At 42.4% G+C, this 17,316-nt stretch overlaps 1 protein-coding gene across 4 annotated transcripts in view; it reads right to left on the bottom strand.

The window, feature by feature from the left end:
* sns (sticks and stones) overlaps positions 1 to 17,316 on the bottom strand; it is a 78,658-nt gene that overhangs the window by 46,777 nt on the left and 14,565 nt on the right. For all 4 annotated transcript variants that reach the window (XM_070212478.1, XM_044395760.2, XM_070212479.1 and 1 more), the window contains 2 exons: positions 7,817 to 8,158; positions 703 to 855 (listed from right to left, as the gene is read on the bottom strand). In XM_070212478.1, coding sequence (XP_070068579.1) covers positions 703 to 855; positions 7,817 to 8,158 — 495 coding nt within the window. The remainder of the gene's footprint in view (positions 1 to 702; positions 856 to 7,816; positions 8,159 to 17,316) is intronic.

Raw genomic sequence — 17,316 nt, 5'->3', positions numbered from 1 at the left:
TTCTCATTCCGCCTGCCGCCCCCGTTCCATCATATCACATGTGCGATGGCCAAACGGTTGACAGGCGTCACTTTGCCCATCTCCATCTGCATTGCCATCTCGCTCATCCTCATCCACCATTTACCATACCCATCTCGTTCGCCACCTTCACTTCCACATCCGCATTCGCATCCGCACTTATCCCGGCTAAAAAGGGCCTGGCCAAAACCCATTTACACTTTTTTTATTCTGCATAATGCCTTCGAGGAGAAAATGTATATTGTTATGTTCGTACAACCTATGTTGTTTTAGGCCGTTTAATATGGCCAGGATATCTCGAGACACTTTCTCTCTGGCAATTTGAAAAAGGTTCTGTTATAAAATATTATTAGTCCTTTCTATTTCTTTAACTTCGTATTGTGCATTTCTTTAATATTTCTATATGTTATTTATTTGCTCCATATATTATTTATCCTTTGACTTGGAGAGCTCTTGAACTGGTTGGTTATTGTAATTAGTTTCTTTGCAGTTATATGCTAATTTTAAATATCATATAATTATTCAGGTGCTCCCCAGAAACCTATTGGGATTTTAGATGCCTTCACTTTTAGCTGATCTGCGTTTTATATCCGCTTGGTGACAGGTGCGTGATAAAAACCATCTTCCCTTGCGGTTGATGGCCCATGGATGGACATTAAACGTAATGGCTAAGTTGCTACTAACCTGGTTTGTACTCCACATTGCCGCGATACCAGACGATTTGGGCCGCCGGCTTAGCATTGGCCACGATGCACTTGAGCTGCAGGTCCTGGTTCTCGCGCACCTCCACCTTGGAATTGTGGCTGTAACCTTTGATCTCGATCGAGGCTGGCGGAGCTGGAAGAGAGGAGAGCAGTTGTAGCGATTAGGGGTTGGGTCACAAAGGAAGTTCGTAGTGGGTGGTGGTCGGTTAGAAACAAAAGCTAATGGCTGCCAGGGAAGCTTTGCTCATTATGGGCCACAATGGCATTACAGGGCGTTTTGTGGGCGTTCTGTGGGCGTGGCACTGCCCTAATGCATTGTGTGTATATGCGACGACAGACGACATTGTTGTTGAAGGCCCAGGTTGAATGGCCGCCAATGCAGAAACAGAAACAGCAGCTGAAGCAGCTGAAGCGGCTGGAATTGGGAAGTGGAGGCCAGGAAGAATGCGCCAAGAACGCAGCATTCCGTCCTTGTTAACCACCCACTTCACAGGTCCACTCTAAACAAATCATAGAGCATTTAAGATATATAAAAAATTATAATTTGATATATTTGTTTAATATCTCTTCCTATTCTAATTCCAACTAAAATCCTTGCCTCAAATTCGATTGCAACATGAAAGTTTAAAAACTCTTTACTTGTTTTCCTCCGTGTAGGCAGTTCCCTCGTTAATGTGCTCAAATATGAGTTTCAATATTTGCGCTCTAGGGGGTGGACGATGAGAGGGGCGGATTGGGGGCCAAAAAGGAGGAGCATGGCATGCCTGAGCCGGCATGCCTTGGCAAACTGTTGAAATATACACGAGCCACCGGCGAAACAATGGCTGAGTGACGCCGGGTGGTGCCGAGTGGGTGGGTGGTTGTTGCAAGTTGGGTGGGTGGTGCATGAATGCAGCAAATGCAGAAACAAACAAACGAAGCAACGAAAGTACGAGCATGCAGCGAAACAAACAACGAGAAACGTGGATAAAGTTAAGTGCACGTGTGCATTATTTTAATGCCACCTGAAGGAGTTTGGCTGCCATTGCCATTGCACTAAGCGGGAAAAGGAGGAGTAGGAGTAGGAGATGGAGATGGAGCCTCTACTCCCTCCCTCACTTGGTTAGCGAGTCCTGCATTTGACATGCAACATATGTTGCCGTCTGCTCCGCGAACTGCTCCAGAAGTTGTTGCATGCAAAATGAATGCTTAATGTCGCACAAGGAGTCCCAAGGCTTCAAGGAGTTGGGGGTTTGGGGCTTAGGGGGTTGACTACAGAAGAGGTTCCTTGTCTGCGACATCGTTCTGCGTAGAGGTAATTGCTTTTGTTGCGGCACAAATGAAATCAACACCGCAAGGGCGGTGTCCCTTTCCCTTTGATTAGATTTAGTTTAGCATCGCCGCCAGCTGCTCAAATTATTATGCAACAAATCAAATACATGAATGTAATTTCCAATTCAGAAGCTTAGGTACAAGGTATTTCCTTTCATTCCCGGCAATATTCGTCACTGTACCGTAAAAGCCGATGATTTTCCGGTTTATTAACAAGAACACCCAGAGGTGCGATGACTTTGGTATTTACTTATTGTTGTTATTTAGGTCAAGCAATAAAATAAAACTAAGATTTAGTTTCTTGTGAATACTTGGTAATTGATTGATTTCCCTAATTCGCCTTCTGGCTATGCATTTGTTATTAAATTCGGAAGAAACTTTCCACCCTTTCACATCAGCATTCGCGTTTGTACAGAACAAGTTCCGAGAAAAGTTAAGAATTTACTTTCAACAATTGCTGTTGAAACATGTCCTTGAATAGGCTTTTTGCACTTTTCCCAAACTAACTTGCTATCCTTTCGCCTATGATAGAATATACCAAAAGCGGAGTAGAAATTTGAAAATTGTTCGCTTTATTTTTTCCAAGGCTAGCGATGCGTCGCTTGTTATTCCGACCGAAACCCTTCTGCCTGAGGAAACGCCAATGGCAACCCTAGATCATCCTGCAGCCAGGATCCAGCATCCACCATCCAGCATCAACCTTGACTAAAGGCTTTGTGAGCCGAAATTGGTGTCGCCGTGGCACCGCTGGCTATACAGATTGTCCGTGGAGGGGGCGTTACGTGCATTGAAAATTCATAATATTTGGCTCCCCGTGGCAGGGCTTTTTGGGGGGCGGGGGCGCACCGGGAAAGGGCGTGGCACTGCGCGTGCTGCATGGTTAAAAAGCGAAATATATGCACATTTTATGATTTTTCTAGCGCCAAGTCCTGGCAAATGCAACTCGATTTATGCCGAAGCGTGGCCTGCCATCCTGCTCAGACATTTCTATATCTATAGATTCTATACCTATGTAGAGTGACGTACGTATGTAGGTGCGTGTGGATTGGAACGTGGGCTATGTGCATTGTTGATTGGTATGCATATTGTATTTGATTATTGAGAAACGAGCAGGTGGAGTCGTTTCAAGGGAAACACGTAGGAGGCTCGGTGGTCAGAAGGAAGTCTAACAAAAGCTGCTAGGCAACAACCAATGCCGGTGGAAATGCAGTGCGACGGAACTGCTAGAAGAGACTTGAATTCTATGAATTTTACCCAATTATTTTAGAAATTATTTTAGTAGCAAAATACAAAAGAATTTGCAATCAAAGAGTGTCCACATTTTTTTAAAACAGTTTAAATACAAAATAGGTAAATATGTATTAATCAAATTATGTTTTAGGGGTCTATCGGAAATATGAAAATCATAAAAAGTAGTTTGAATAACATTATAAAAGTAAATATTGCATTATACCTACATTATTTTATGGAAATATGTTTGTATTACAAAATTCAGATAGCAGCTAATAATAAGTTGAACCTTACTTGGTTTGCCCTAGATAAGATTCGTGCTCCATCAGGTGAAAATTCGGATACTGAGCTGACTTGGTTAGGGTTAAATGTTGATTAAATTTTATGCATAAGCCGCGGCCCCACATGACAGTGGTGGGATGTGGCTGGATTCCGGGTAAGGTTGTGGGTGGATGAGCTGGTGCAGCGCACTTCTTTGAGTGCACTGTTGGCTGGCATCAAATAATTTATGCAACAATGGCTGCAATAACGGCGGCACTGGCAGCGGCAGAGCTTTAGCTCCAACCAGATCCAGTTGCCGGATTCCTGGCAAGCGAGTACACAAAGTGCAATTTGCCATGAACACTGGACCACTCGCCCCTCGGGCAACGACACCCCGGCTAACCCACTAATAGTACGCCTCATAAAAGTTTTATGCGCCGGAATACTTTCCCAGCCCTTTCGCCCAACCCAGCTAAGCCCAACTATCCACCCACCCACTGCAGCCCAATCTCAATCCAAGGCGAAGGCAAGAATTGGCCATTTTTTCGTTCGTTTTGGGCCAAGGGAGCCTGAGCTTGAGCTTCAGCTTCTAGTGGCTGGCTGTGATGTAAGTTGAGCCATCAGGCCCGGTCACACCCGGAGTGCGACCCAAGGAGCTCGGGGCTGACTTTAAGGTCAGCCTCACATAACAAATGTCGGGCGATATTTCCCCGGGAATGCCGGCAGATGAAAACTTTCCTCATTTGCACTTCAATTACAGAGGCGGCTCGGGGGGCAGGGTGTGTTTTTGAAAAATGTGCGGACATTTGAAAATCAATGAAGTGCGTCTATTGGCCAGGAAGGAAGTCCAACTTAAATTCGGGCTGCATTGTAGTCAAAAATTTATAAACGCTCGAAGGTGGCTGCAGCAAGTGCTCCCCATTTTCCTGGCCATTCCATTTGCCGTTTGCCATTGTCCGCCGCCCGGGCAAAAAGTTTTAGCTCTTCGGATTCGGATTCGCATTCGGACACGGACCTTGCAGTTGCCTTGCGGCATATGTGTTTTTGGCTCCATTATTTTTTTCCCCCTATTTTTTTTTTGTATTCCAAATTAATGGCATGCGAAAATTTTCTGGGAATTTCCATAAATTTGCACGTGGACTTTTGTGTGCAAAAGTTCTTTGCTTTTGCCAAACTTATAATCTAATTGCGCCCTCACGTTTATTTTTACCCATACTATATATATACGAGTATGTACATGCATATATGTATGTGTTGGTGGGAGTGCAGAATAATTTTTGGAACTTTAACATAAGCACACGGCCAGTGTTACACCCAAATTGCTGCAGAAACTTTGTAACGGAGTCTGAAAATTTAATTTTAGCCGGACAAAAGGTGAGTGCTATTAATTTTTAATAGACTATCTGCAAAAAGTTTTAATTAAATCATATCTTCCAAGTTGAGATTACATGGACAGAAGTTCTGTTAGAAGGGCAAAATAGAATTTCGACAAAACTTAAACGTACATATATTTCTCATAGATAGCTGAATTAATAAAAAAACTGAAAACTGTTACAAAACTGAACCTTTATTTATTTACCTCGATGGATGCTTAAAAATGAATAACCTGTTTCAAATGTTCTCGTGAAAAAATTCTCCCATCCAAGGACAATAATAAATACTTCCACAAAGTTGGAAAAATACTGTTTTTGTCGACTTTTAAACCATTTACAGGCGACCTGATTCTTGGTTTGTTATGCAGCCAAAACATTTGAAAAAAGCAACTCTTTTTCTTTTAAAACACAACTATTAAAAAATTGTACAATTTTTTCAACTGAATTATAAACGAAAGAAAAGTATATTTCTTATGCTTCGAATGCTTTAACAAAATGCATGAAATATAATTTAAATTTTTTTCAACAACCTTATTAAATATACTGATTTGGTACTCTCTAAAAATTCGAAATAATAATATTTAATATTATATTTTAGTAAAATATTATTGATGAACTGCGTCTCCCATGCGTATATCCTGTAATTCATACCTTTCCTAGGCATGCAAACAGCAGATAAATGCTTTTCGGAATAAATCAAATAAATGTAATTCGAACTTAATTGAATTATTAGGCATTTGTCCACATTTCCCCTTGGCTAATTGCAGCAATAATGTCGCACGTGCCTCCCACCCGCACACACCTACGCCTGGAATGCCCAAATGCCTTGAACTGGGGGCACAGACACATGTCATTTGTGAGAGCCAAGAAGAAGATTACATTACAAAACAATGGGGTGGGATTGGGTGGTGAGGTTGGAATGGGGTTGTGGGTGGGGGGGTGGCTTTGGGGGGCAGCACTCACACAAGTATCTACAATTATGACAAACATGTCATGTGACGACCGACCTTTCGCAGCTCCAACAACAACTCGCAGGCACTAACAAGCTCGGCCGAGAATCTAGCTCTTACTCCTCCCGCAGCATCCCCATCTTAGCTTGGTTTTTTCCTCATTTCATTTTATTTTATTTTTTTATATACGGTATTTGGAAAAAGGAAGGGTATATTGGACCGTTGAGTGGCTAATATTGGTATTTATAATAAAAATTTTTCAGATCCCTTTTATAATATAACTGAATGCATTTATAACTGAATTCAGAATTGAATATGCATGTTTGAGGCATTTAAAAATCATACTAATTTAAAACCATTTCAAAGTCCAATTAATAAGGATCTTATTTATGCGCTTATTCCTACAGTTTCCTAAAATAAAATGTATTACAGTTTTGAAATGTTTCAAAGCTGTTTTAGATTAAAAAATTCTCATTATAATTCAGTTTCTTGTAACTACAAGTTAAAACATGGTGTATTTCAAATGGCAAAGGACTTAAGATACGTTCTGGGTATCCTCAAGTCTAGGCACTCCATACTTTTTTCTATCTTTTTTGCCACCCCAAGGCCTCCGGCACACACATCACCATTGTCACAGCTCATGGCGCGTAATTAACTAAACAAACGTCATTAGGCGTGTGCGCGTGTGTGCGGGTGTGCGAGTGTGCGAGTGTGCGAGTGTGCGAGTGCGTGGGCCTTTGGCCCCGGAATGTGTGCTAGCCATGCAGTGAGCAGTGAGTGGTAGCCATGGAGTCTCTTGATGTCTGGGAAAAATTCCTTGGAAGGACCAAACGAAGCGGACCAAATGAAAATCGCTGTCATCAAATGTAGCGCAATTCCTTGAGTGATTACAATTACAGCAAAAGCAGCGGCAGAAGCAGAACAGTCAAAGTGATTGCTCGACGACAATGCAACAGCCGAAAACGAGGCGAAACGAGAGGCTAAAACAAAAAGGAATTCATTTCACATCGCTTTGCCTGCAGTGGAGATACAGCCCCATTTTCCAGCTCCACCCCCAAAAACCCCCTGGCTTTCCTTTTCCGCCCACTTTGGCTCCTTGGAGCAATAAACTGCGCTAAATTCAGCTCAGCTCGGCGATGCTGTTGCTGCTGTTGTTTTGCAAATTGCTGACAATAAATGTTGGCAGCGACAGAGACGGCAGATGTGGGAGTGGGACAGGCTCTGGTGGATGGGGGGACCCGCATTTGAATTTCACTAGTAGAATTCCATAGGTGCAATGAGCAGGAAACAGCAGGAATGTGTGCCACCGTATGTATTTACGTACGTGTGTGGCGCCCCCGGTGACAAATTCATTTGTATTTATTACTTAAATTAATTGCAGCCCCCAAGAAAAAGGCGAACCCGACGAAAGGGGTAAATTCAATTGAGTGGGTGGCCCAAAGATGAAGCATGCTAAGGGTTTTCGAGGGGGTTTCCGACTGTAGCACTTGGTATGGCACTTTGTGCTTAGATTCCTTCCTCAGCTCTTGGGACTCCGACTCCGAATAAGAAAACAGTCGGATATTGTTCAAGCTGAGTTTGACAATAGAAGTCAAAGTTACGTTCAGACAAATTAAAATTGGAATGATGATAAATTTCCTTCGAAGTTCAATGGTTATATATTTTAAAATTTTTTGAAATTCTATTTGTAACTGTCATGTGAAGCATCCAATTACGCAATCGAATTAATTTTATACGATGAGAGACTCATTTATTACTTAGAGTTTTTTAGGCTTATGGATTTCTGCACAGAAAAAAAATAGAAATGATATAAAATAAATTATAAAATAAATGATATATAAATAAATATAAATTGACTTGCACGTGATCTTTTCTCACATTTTTTCCTGTGTGTATATAGAATAGGGCACGATTCTGGTCAGAAAGGAGGACTTGAAAAGGACTTGCACTATATGGACATGATACTCACATATGACGGTCAGCTTGGCGTTGGCTCGGATCGCGCTGTTCAGCCGCGCCGGACCCACCTGGCACTGGTAGTCGGCGTCGTCGTTGATCGAGGCGTTCGAGATGCGCAGGTTGTAGATGCCCTGCTTGCGGTCGCCCAGCACGGAGTAGCGCGGATAGCCGGGAATCACCGCAGAGAAGCCCAGCGCGAATCCGTCCTTGGTCCACTGGACGGCGCCGGCCACATTGGCCACCTCGCATCGCATCATGGCCTCGGCTCCTTCGAGGACCTGCAGGTCGTGCGGCGTGGTCCGGAACTTCTGCTGCTGGGCGTGGCAGGGGGTGGCCAGGATGGCGATGACAGCTAAAAAGGACAACCAGAAGAAAAAGAGGAGGGAGAGTGATTCATTAGCAATGCACTTAATTAATTGTCCTCGCGGCCATTTGTTGTCTCCGGTCTGTGCGTCCGTTGGGTCCTCTATTAAAAACGTGACTTTCTATGGCAACGCCGTATGATGAATTATGAAATATGTGTTTACTCAAAGTCCGCGATCCCAGTGCCCCATGGCCTGGAGTCCATGTCCCGCAGCCCCAGGACCGAAGCCCAGTCAAAGCGAATCCTGACCGCAATAAAACAGGACATTCCGCAAAGCTCTTCTCGCCGGAGCCCCCGGGCCTTGCGGCCGAACTTTGACCGTTTCCAGCTGCCTTAAAAAAAAAGGAAGCTGGGCGAAAAACTTGGCCAGAAACGCTCCGTTCCGTTCTTTTTTAATGAAAAGCAAACACATTTCCCGGACCCAAAACGAAAAAGCGCGTTTGCCGTGCCACAAAAGCCAATTGTGGGTGTGGTCCGTAGTCCGTAGTCCTCGTTGTCCGTTGTCCGTGGTCCTCTGTCCGCTGTCCGTGTCTGTTTGCCAAGACACATTGCAGACTGCTGCAGTTGTGGAGTTCATTTCTTGCCGCCGAAACTATTAAATTGTGCGAGTTGGTGGGGTGAAAAAGGCGGGGGGCGGTGGGTTGTTGGTGGTTTTTCCCGAGGCAGTCGCGCATCTAAAATCAACAAAAGCATTTAACGCGACGGTCGTCAGTCGAGGCAGCTGCACTTGTTTTTAGTGTCCTAAAACCCAGGCCCCCAAAAAAGCTCTTTTTCCACACCGCCCACTAGCGTCCCGTGAAACGAGCATTTTATTCGCGCTTTCATAAATTTCCCAGCAGAGACTATTTCTTGTGCCCGCGCGCTGGCTCTGTTTATTTATAAGCAACGAAATGCAGTTTTAAATCTGGGCAAACCACTCCCCCATTTCCCCTCCGGCACTTTCCCGTAGAATTACAAAAAAAAAAAGGGGAAAATGGAAATAAAATAAAACTTAGCTCCAGCGCTACCAACTGGCAATGATTAATATGGCCAGCAATTTGCATACGCATCATGTCTGCAGGAGGATGGGGATGGTTAAAATAGGATACGATGAAGGAATGGGGTTGGAGGGGAGTGGTGTTCGGTGGGCGGTGGGACAGAAATGAATTTTAAATAAGAAAAATATCACAGAGCAGCCGGGTTAGGAACTCATTCGTTGCCAAACTCTTTACGATTTCATTATTTTGCCTTTTTCGTACATAATTTGTTTGGCAAAAGAATGTGGATGGAACAAGCTGGGAATCAACAACAATTTACCCATCCACCCACCGCCTCGCCGCCCCCTGGATTGATGTTGCTGTTGTTGTCGAACAGCCAGCAGCATTACGGGCAATTTATATAAATTTCGTTGTTACACGAGGGGCCTGTACGGGGTTGGCATCTGTCAGACGCAGACGAAAGCTAGCTTCGAAAAAGCAAAACCCTTGCCAGGATGCTAGGATGCTGGGATGCTAGGATGCCAGCCCCAGCAGACAAGGATCAACATAACCTTCGGCCTGTCGCAAATTTTTGCCTATTTCCCCGCACGCACACACCACACATACATGTCGGTTTGGGGAGTTCATAGTTGAGTAAATTTTTACCTCGTTCTGTAGGCGAAGGAGCCCCTACTACCAAAGTCCTTGGCCCCCCCAACGTTTCGCTGCTTACGAATTTTCGCTGTTTTCATCGCTCTGCGTTGTCTCATATTTTTCAAGCGAAAAATTTTAATAAAGCAAATTCCTATTTTACGGCCTTGCGACCCCACTAAAAACGACGAGGCCAAAAATTAAGCGTGACGACCCCACCTCCAATGCCATTCTGGACGAAATCCTCTTCATTCCATACGTCATACGCAGTGTGGTCCCCGGAAATAGGCGGAATGGAAATTCACACGCAACAAGCTGGCGGCGCAAGAGAATGAGGATGAGGATGGGGACGGGGACGAGCAGCGACTGACAGCCGAAAGTGCGAAAAGGATTTAAATGCTTTAGGCGTCGCCTTTTGACCTGCCCTCCGCTGAATATGACCCCTTCTGCACCCCTTCGACTCCCAGGAACGTCAAGTGCCATTGTCGAATTTCTGTGTCTCCGCCTGAGGATGAGGGCCAAAACGTGCGTGGTTTTTAGTGTCGCGTTCTCTTGATTGTTTTCCAAGCTGGGGCTGAAACAACAGCACATCCACATCCTCATCCTCATCCACACATCCCCGGCTAGCGAGACACATGAGGAAAGCAACAAATCCCGGCCAGATCCCCAAAAAGGGTTGGCCGGGTCTTATTTTACGAGCGGGGGACTATCAGTGTTATTGTTATGACTGAAATTTGATGGCCCCGACCGCTTTTCGGGGCCAAGTGATGTATGCGTGTCCCATCCTTCCCCAGATTTCAAGATTCGTTTCACCCTCCTATCTTGGCCAAGCAGCCGGAGCTGATTAAGCAGCCGGGGATCGGATTAACCATAGGCGGGCTGGCTGAATGGCGGGACACCTGAGTGGTCCGGATCCGTATCCGATTCCCAGAACCCCCAACTCACCAACCCAGCCAGCCCCAACCATCCAAAGAACATTTTCACACATGCAGCACTTAAGTTTTATTTGTTTTTGCTTTAAATGCTCGCACGTATTCGGGATTTGTCGGGTCAGACGAAGGCCTCCAGGGTTGCCAAGCGGCGTTTTGGAGCCTTGCGAAATTCCCGACGCGTATTAATTTGACGATTATTATTTCCGCTCACACACACGCTGCTTTAACTTTGCTTTATGGTTATCGTGCACAGAGGAAAATCTAAAAATCATATATTTTATTTAAAATCTATGTGATTTACTATTAAAAACCCCAATTGGAAAAATAAATAATAAAAGAAATGTGCTTTTAAAAATCCGAAATTAATTCGCATTAAAGGAAATTCATTTTTTTAAAGGGATACAAAATGTTTCAAAGAAACAAAAGCTTCAGCTTTAAAGTTAGAAGATAATGGGTAGATAAAGGTAATGTTCTTGGGGAAATTTCCCAAAGTTAATGGTCGTTAGAAATAACATTTAGTAAAGAAAGGAAAAATATACACCCAAAAAAAAAATCGACTGAAATCGCCCTTGGTTTTAGAAAATCGCCTATGAATTTGCTTTACTGGCGATTTTGTCTATATTAAAGAAAGTAGGTTTTTAAAATCAAAGACGTTTTTTCTAAAAATCAAAAAAAAATAGACTGCAATTTAGAAATATTTTGCTAGAAAGTAAAAAATTATTTCTTAGAATTTAGAAATAAAGGTTTTCTAAAAAATAGAAATACGGTTTTTTTTAAATATAGACAAATATACAAAAATCTATTTTCGGGCTTCGGAATTATACCCGGTTGTTTCTGTGACGCCACGGCCTTTGTGTTGTTTTTTTTTCGTTCTTGTTTGTCACCTTAGTTTAATTTCCTTTAATTGAGCACATGGGTGGATTCAAATTGGAACTGAAATGAGTGTACAAATTACAAATTATAAATATAAAAACCCAATAACTTACTATTTTGAGAAAAACATCTTGGTCGCCGCACGCGGGATTCGAACCGCTAACCGCTCGCGCCTCACAGTTTGCAGTCTAGCACTCTACTAGCTACGCCACGGAAGCATCACGTGAGGCGCTGTACAAAGTCTATTCACATTTTGTTCTCCTATTTTTACTCAAATTGATCTGGCTTTCTTCTGGTTATTCCTTTTAGTTTATCATTTAATTTTACTTTTAAATATTTATTGATTAATATTAATATTTAAATATTTATTATTTATTATGGTTCAATAGTAACAGTAATTGAATGTTTCAAATTTGAAAAACTTAAACAAAATGCAATACATTTTTTTTATTAATATGTAACTATTAGTGTTAAAAAAAAAAAACAAAAAGACACCACGAGTTTTTCGTCTCGACGTGGGTTTGAACTCACTCTTGCAGCCGCAAGCTTGAATAACATATGCATGCACGCACGCGTTAGACCCCTAGGCTACCAATCCCGGAAATTTTCTTCGATTAATAGCGATTTTTTCTTAGGCTAAAAAAAACTTTTCTAAAAAGTCTATAAGAAAGGAAATCGATCAAATACGGTTAAATTTTTTATTTTCTAGAAAAATATTTCTTAATATCACACATTTTTTTCAAAATGTTAGAAAAATCTTCAAAAAATTTTTCTGTTATTAGAAAAACAATATTTCTATTATGTAGAAATATTTATAATTTTAATGGCAATTTTTTTTTAGTTTTAGAAAAGTTCAGTCTTTTTTTTTCTAAAATCAATAGCGATTTTAACCCTCAAAAAAAGAAAGGATGATTAGAAAAATAAACCTTATAATTTAGAAAAAAATTGATTTTTCTGTATTTCAGAAAATATTTTCTAAAAAAACTCGTTCAATTCAGAATTTTTTTGAAGATTAGAAAATTTTTCTGAAGATTAGAAAATTTTTCCTCTTTATAGAATATTTTTTTGAAGCACAGAAAAAATTTTTTTTTCTATATTTAAGAAAAAATAATTTTTTGAGTGTATTTATTTATTCTTTAAAAAAAATTTTATTTATTTATTTGATGTCTTAAACTACAAAAAGTAAACCATTTTTTCGACTTTGCTTTTTTTGGTGTACTCTTGGGGCCTCCTATTTTTTTGGTGGGCGTGGCCACACGTAAGCTGCCAGAAAAATAAGAAAAAATTAGCGCTGCTTCAGCATATTGTCGCAGCACATCCGCTCCATCGCGACTCCGTCTTGAAATTCGGAGCTGGGAACTAGAAGCTGAAGCTGCCACCATCAATCGAAATCGAACATCCGTGGCACCTTTCGCCGGCGCATCCTTTTTGGCTCCGGGCCTGACTGGCTGCCACGCCCCCTTGTCAGCAACGTGCCTGGCATTTGCATGGCAGGGAATACAAGCTGTCAAAGTCGAAGGCGAATGCTTTATAACGATTTTCGGGGCGCTGCAGTTGGCAGCGTTTGCTCAAATACGATATAACAATAGTCGGAGCGACGCTGCTTGGTGCATGGTGCACAGAGCATGACGCATGCCACATGCCAAGTTATCCTGCAGTGGCTACGTGCTTCTCCTTATGCTCGTCTTCCTTATCAGCGCTTTGCCCCTCGCCGAAATCCACCATTTGGGGATTAACTAATTGAATTTGCAAGTCGCAAGCGAGTCGCTTTATTGCGGTTTTGTGTGTTGCCGTCTTGGATTGACAGGACTTCGATTGGGAACTCGCTGAAGGTTTTGGCTTCACAGAGGATCCCAGATTTGTCCATTGACTATCTACTCTAATGAGAATCCAACTTAGATTGCTGCTGCTGCTGCGGAACAGGGGCAACAAATTGCAATTACTGCCAACACTTTGCCGCACCGCAGGCAGCCGCTCACTGGCCTCAACTCCGGCTACATCTCCATTAACAATGCGGCAGCTCCTGGAGTCTGGGAGTCCTGGAGCCATGGCAACGGCAGCAAGAGCAACAACAAGAGCCGTAAATGGTAATCACAAAGCAGCATTATTAACATCATCAAGGCGAAGCGTTATTAAAACCGAGTAAAAGTCCCTGGCGCCACCTGCTGGTCGGCATAGCAACTCTACTCGACTCGCGCCACCTGCCGACCCAAGGACACCCGGCCTGCCGCAGGACCAAGTTGCAGGACCCAAAAAAAGGCAGAAAAAGAAGGCACTAGATAATTTGCAGCTTGCGTAGAGAGTAAATTCTTGTTAATAGTGCAACAAATTCGCATTTATACAAGCGCGCGAAGTTTCATAGTGATTGTAAAACTGTAATTAGGTCGGAAAATAAGTTAACCGGTTTTCGTGGCAACTAAAAAGTGGCTAGCCAAGTTATAGAAATGTCTTTTAACCAAAAATGGTTAAGAATAGAGTCAAAATCTGCCAAGTGGGCCACCCCTGTTCCGAAGGTCCGATTTTCATCGAACTTTTTTACTTTTCCGGTTCACAACGAAAATATAAGAACTTCATTTGAACGGTTTTGCGAAATTTTGAGTTTTACCGGAGTTATAGGGGTCAAAACATGGCATTTTTGACACTTTTTCGAAAAAGTTGCACTCAGTCAAAAATTCATAACTTCGGAACGGTAAGAGATATCTTTATGATGTTTTCACTAATCGCTCAAGAATTATTATGGCTTTCCATAAAAAAATTTTAAAAAAAATTAAAAATTTTTTTTCTTAAAAATAAATCAACATTTTTTTTTAGTTTTTATTTTTTTCAGTGTTCTTCACCAGCTATAGAGTTTAAAACCATTTGAAAATGAAGTTTGATTCATTACGAAAAAGATCAAAAAAAAAAAGAGGGGCCCGGACAAAGGTTTTTCGCAATATCGATTTGAAGAAGGGCGCACAGCGGTTTTCCATACAAAAACGGCTTGCTCGTGAAAATTGGCTGGTCAACACATGCCGTTGCGCGCGTAGCGTCAGCCGACTGCAGCTGTCAATGAGGCACTTCTTGTCGTTTTGTATGGAAAACCGCTGTGCGCCCTTCTTCAAATCGATATTGCGAAAAACCTTTGTCCGGGCCCCTCTTTTTTTTTTTTTGATCTTTTTCGTAATGAATCAAACTTCATTTTCAAATGGTTTTAAACTCTATAGCTGGTGAAGAACACTGAAAAAAATAAAAACTAAAAAAAAATGTTGATTTATTTTTAAGAAAAAAAATTTTTAATTTTTTTTTAAATTTTTTTATGGAAAGCCTAAATAATTCTTGAGCGATTAGTGAAAACATCATAAAGATATCTCTTACCGTTCCGAAGTTATGAATTTTTGACTGAGTGCAACTTTTTCGAAAAAGTGTCAAAAATGCCATGTTTTGACCCCTATAACTCCGGTAAAACTCAAAATTTCGCAAAACCGTTCAAATGAAGTTCTTATATTTTCGTTGTGAACCGGAAAAGTAAAAAAGTTCGATGAAAATCGGACCTTCGGAACAGGGGTGGCCCACTTGGCAGATTTTGACTCAATATTATTTTACCAAACCAAAAAGTGGAAATAATAAGTAGCAAAGTTCGTGTTCTAAAAATACCTAAGACACGAAAACCGTCTTCCTTCGAGTGAAAATGATTGACACCAACATTTTAAACTGTAAATGTTCATTACATTTTAATCATTTTGAAATCATAGTAGCAAATTCTGTTCTGAATATGCGTTTTACGTTTGCGTTTACCATTTAGTTGGTTGATTAACGCTTAAAATTAAAATAAAAACCAAATTTAATGTCTTAATACAAACTTTAAATAAATGGCGCAAACACCAACAAAAGCAGTGCAATAAATATATTTCCCAAAACTGTAAAACCAACAATGTCAAACGCTAAAAAAACACTGTAAATAGTAAACTCAAACAGGACAAATGATGAAATATATTGCAGCCAACCCATATTTGTAACACATTCACTCTATTTCTATTCCTGCCCCTCCTGACATTCGACCGACAAGCAGAAAGTATGTATTCAACACTGTGGCTCTCCCAGCGAATTGGTTGATTACTTTTTTGGTGGTGCGATGTGGGTTTCTGTCGGGTGGGTGGGTTGTTGGTGGGGAAACTGCGCCATGACAAGTGCGAACTTTTGCTTGAATTTTTGGCCACTGCTGCAATTGAAATGCTGTGAGAACTGCGAAGCTGCAAAAGTTGTTGACGAGTGAAGTGTGGTGAATGTTGGTGGTGGTGGTTGTGTTGCAGCGTCAAGTGGTTGGTCAGCATTAGGAGCGTGTGGAGCGGGTTACCTGTTGCCGGTTTGTTGCTCTGGGCCCTAATTGTTGGCCGATTCCCAGGGCCAAACACACGCAATTGCTGTTGCGTAGGTGAGTAGCCTCAATTAAACGTTGAAGCGGCGGGGGGCTTTCGGTTTGCAGCTCTTTCGCTCTCTTGACTTGCGGTTTACCGCCGGTGGGAATTTTTGGCCCATTGTTTTCGGGCTGACCCCCCACCGGTTGCCACATGCATGCAAAGTAACCACATATCGCTGCAATTTACTAAATACGCAGCACAACATCCTCACATCCCAAAGTGGTTTGTATCCAGGGAACGTGGACTTTGCCAATCAATTCCAAGCACCATTTGAATTAAATGACAACTCGAGGGCGAGCATAAAAAAATAAAGAGCCGAGGAAAAATGGCAGACTCTAAGAGATTGCCACCCAGTATGCTTGATTTATTTATAACACATGCTACGCATCGCCTCAACTTATGGAATTCGCCGAATCACAAGAAGCCAATGGCAACAGCGCTTTCGGTGGCTGGGTTTTCGGGCAGCGGAGGGTACAAACGACATAAAAAGCGACATCATCCAATCAATTTATGCGCCAATGTCTCCTGGGCGGCGGTCCCAAGTGGGTTAGATATTGGAAAACGGATAATTGGAAGTGGTGGCCGGGGGGCGGGTAGCGGGGCGGCTAAGGGGGCTTTCAGGATTTTCCTTTACTTTGATGGGTTTTTCGTAATATTATCTTTAAAAAATCATTTCGGTAAGAATCGAAATTGAAGTGAAAATAGAAGGCGAACCAAAAAAGGATTCCTTTTCCGATAATGTGTGCGTGCTTTTGAGGGGGGCGGTAATTGGGAAACATTTTGGCACCGAAATGGCCATCATCATCATGGCCAGGATCGTTATGAAACTGAGGCGAATTAGGGACCTGGCCGAGACAATTCCCCAGTTGCCATTGTAAACGCTTGCAAAGTTATTTGCTGTCCATTTCCAAACATTAAACCAGAGTGACTTGAATAAATTTCATATTTGAAAGCCTAGCCCAGACACACATTTCGGCCAGGCCGAAATATCCGTTGCCCAAATAAACTCACATGGCTAATACAAAGCCGGATTGTGTGTGTGTGTGTGTGGTGTGGTGTGTGGTTCTTGCCAGCCTTGAGGTGGCTGAAACCTTCGGAATATCCTGCCTCAGGAGTGTCCTGTCTGTGTGAGTGCCTGTGCGGACATAAACCAAAAATTCCTATACGCTGATGCAGCAAATTTCCGGACCAAGTGAAAGTGGTGCGTGGTGCGACAGTGGTGCTACCAACGCCCCGCCACTCGAATGTTATCTCTCGGAGCCATTGGCCACTCAAGAAGAATGTCCAGACTGGGTAGTCCCCCCACTCCCCTAGTCCCCCATTCGAAACTCGGCAGC

This window comes from Drosophila takahashii, chromosome 2R, assembly GCF_030179915.1.
Source record: "Drosophila takahashii strain IR98-3 E-12201 chromosome 2R, DtakHiC1v2, whole genome shotgun sequence".
NCBI lineage: Eukaryota > Metazoa > Arthropoda > Insecta > Diptera > Drosophilidae > Drosophila > Drosophila takahashii.
Note: the sequence above shows the minus strand (reverse complement) of the source record. Positions and strands in the feature narration are given on the sequence as shown.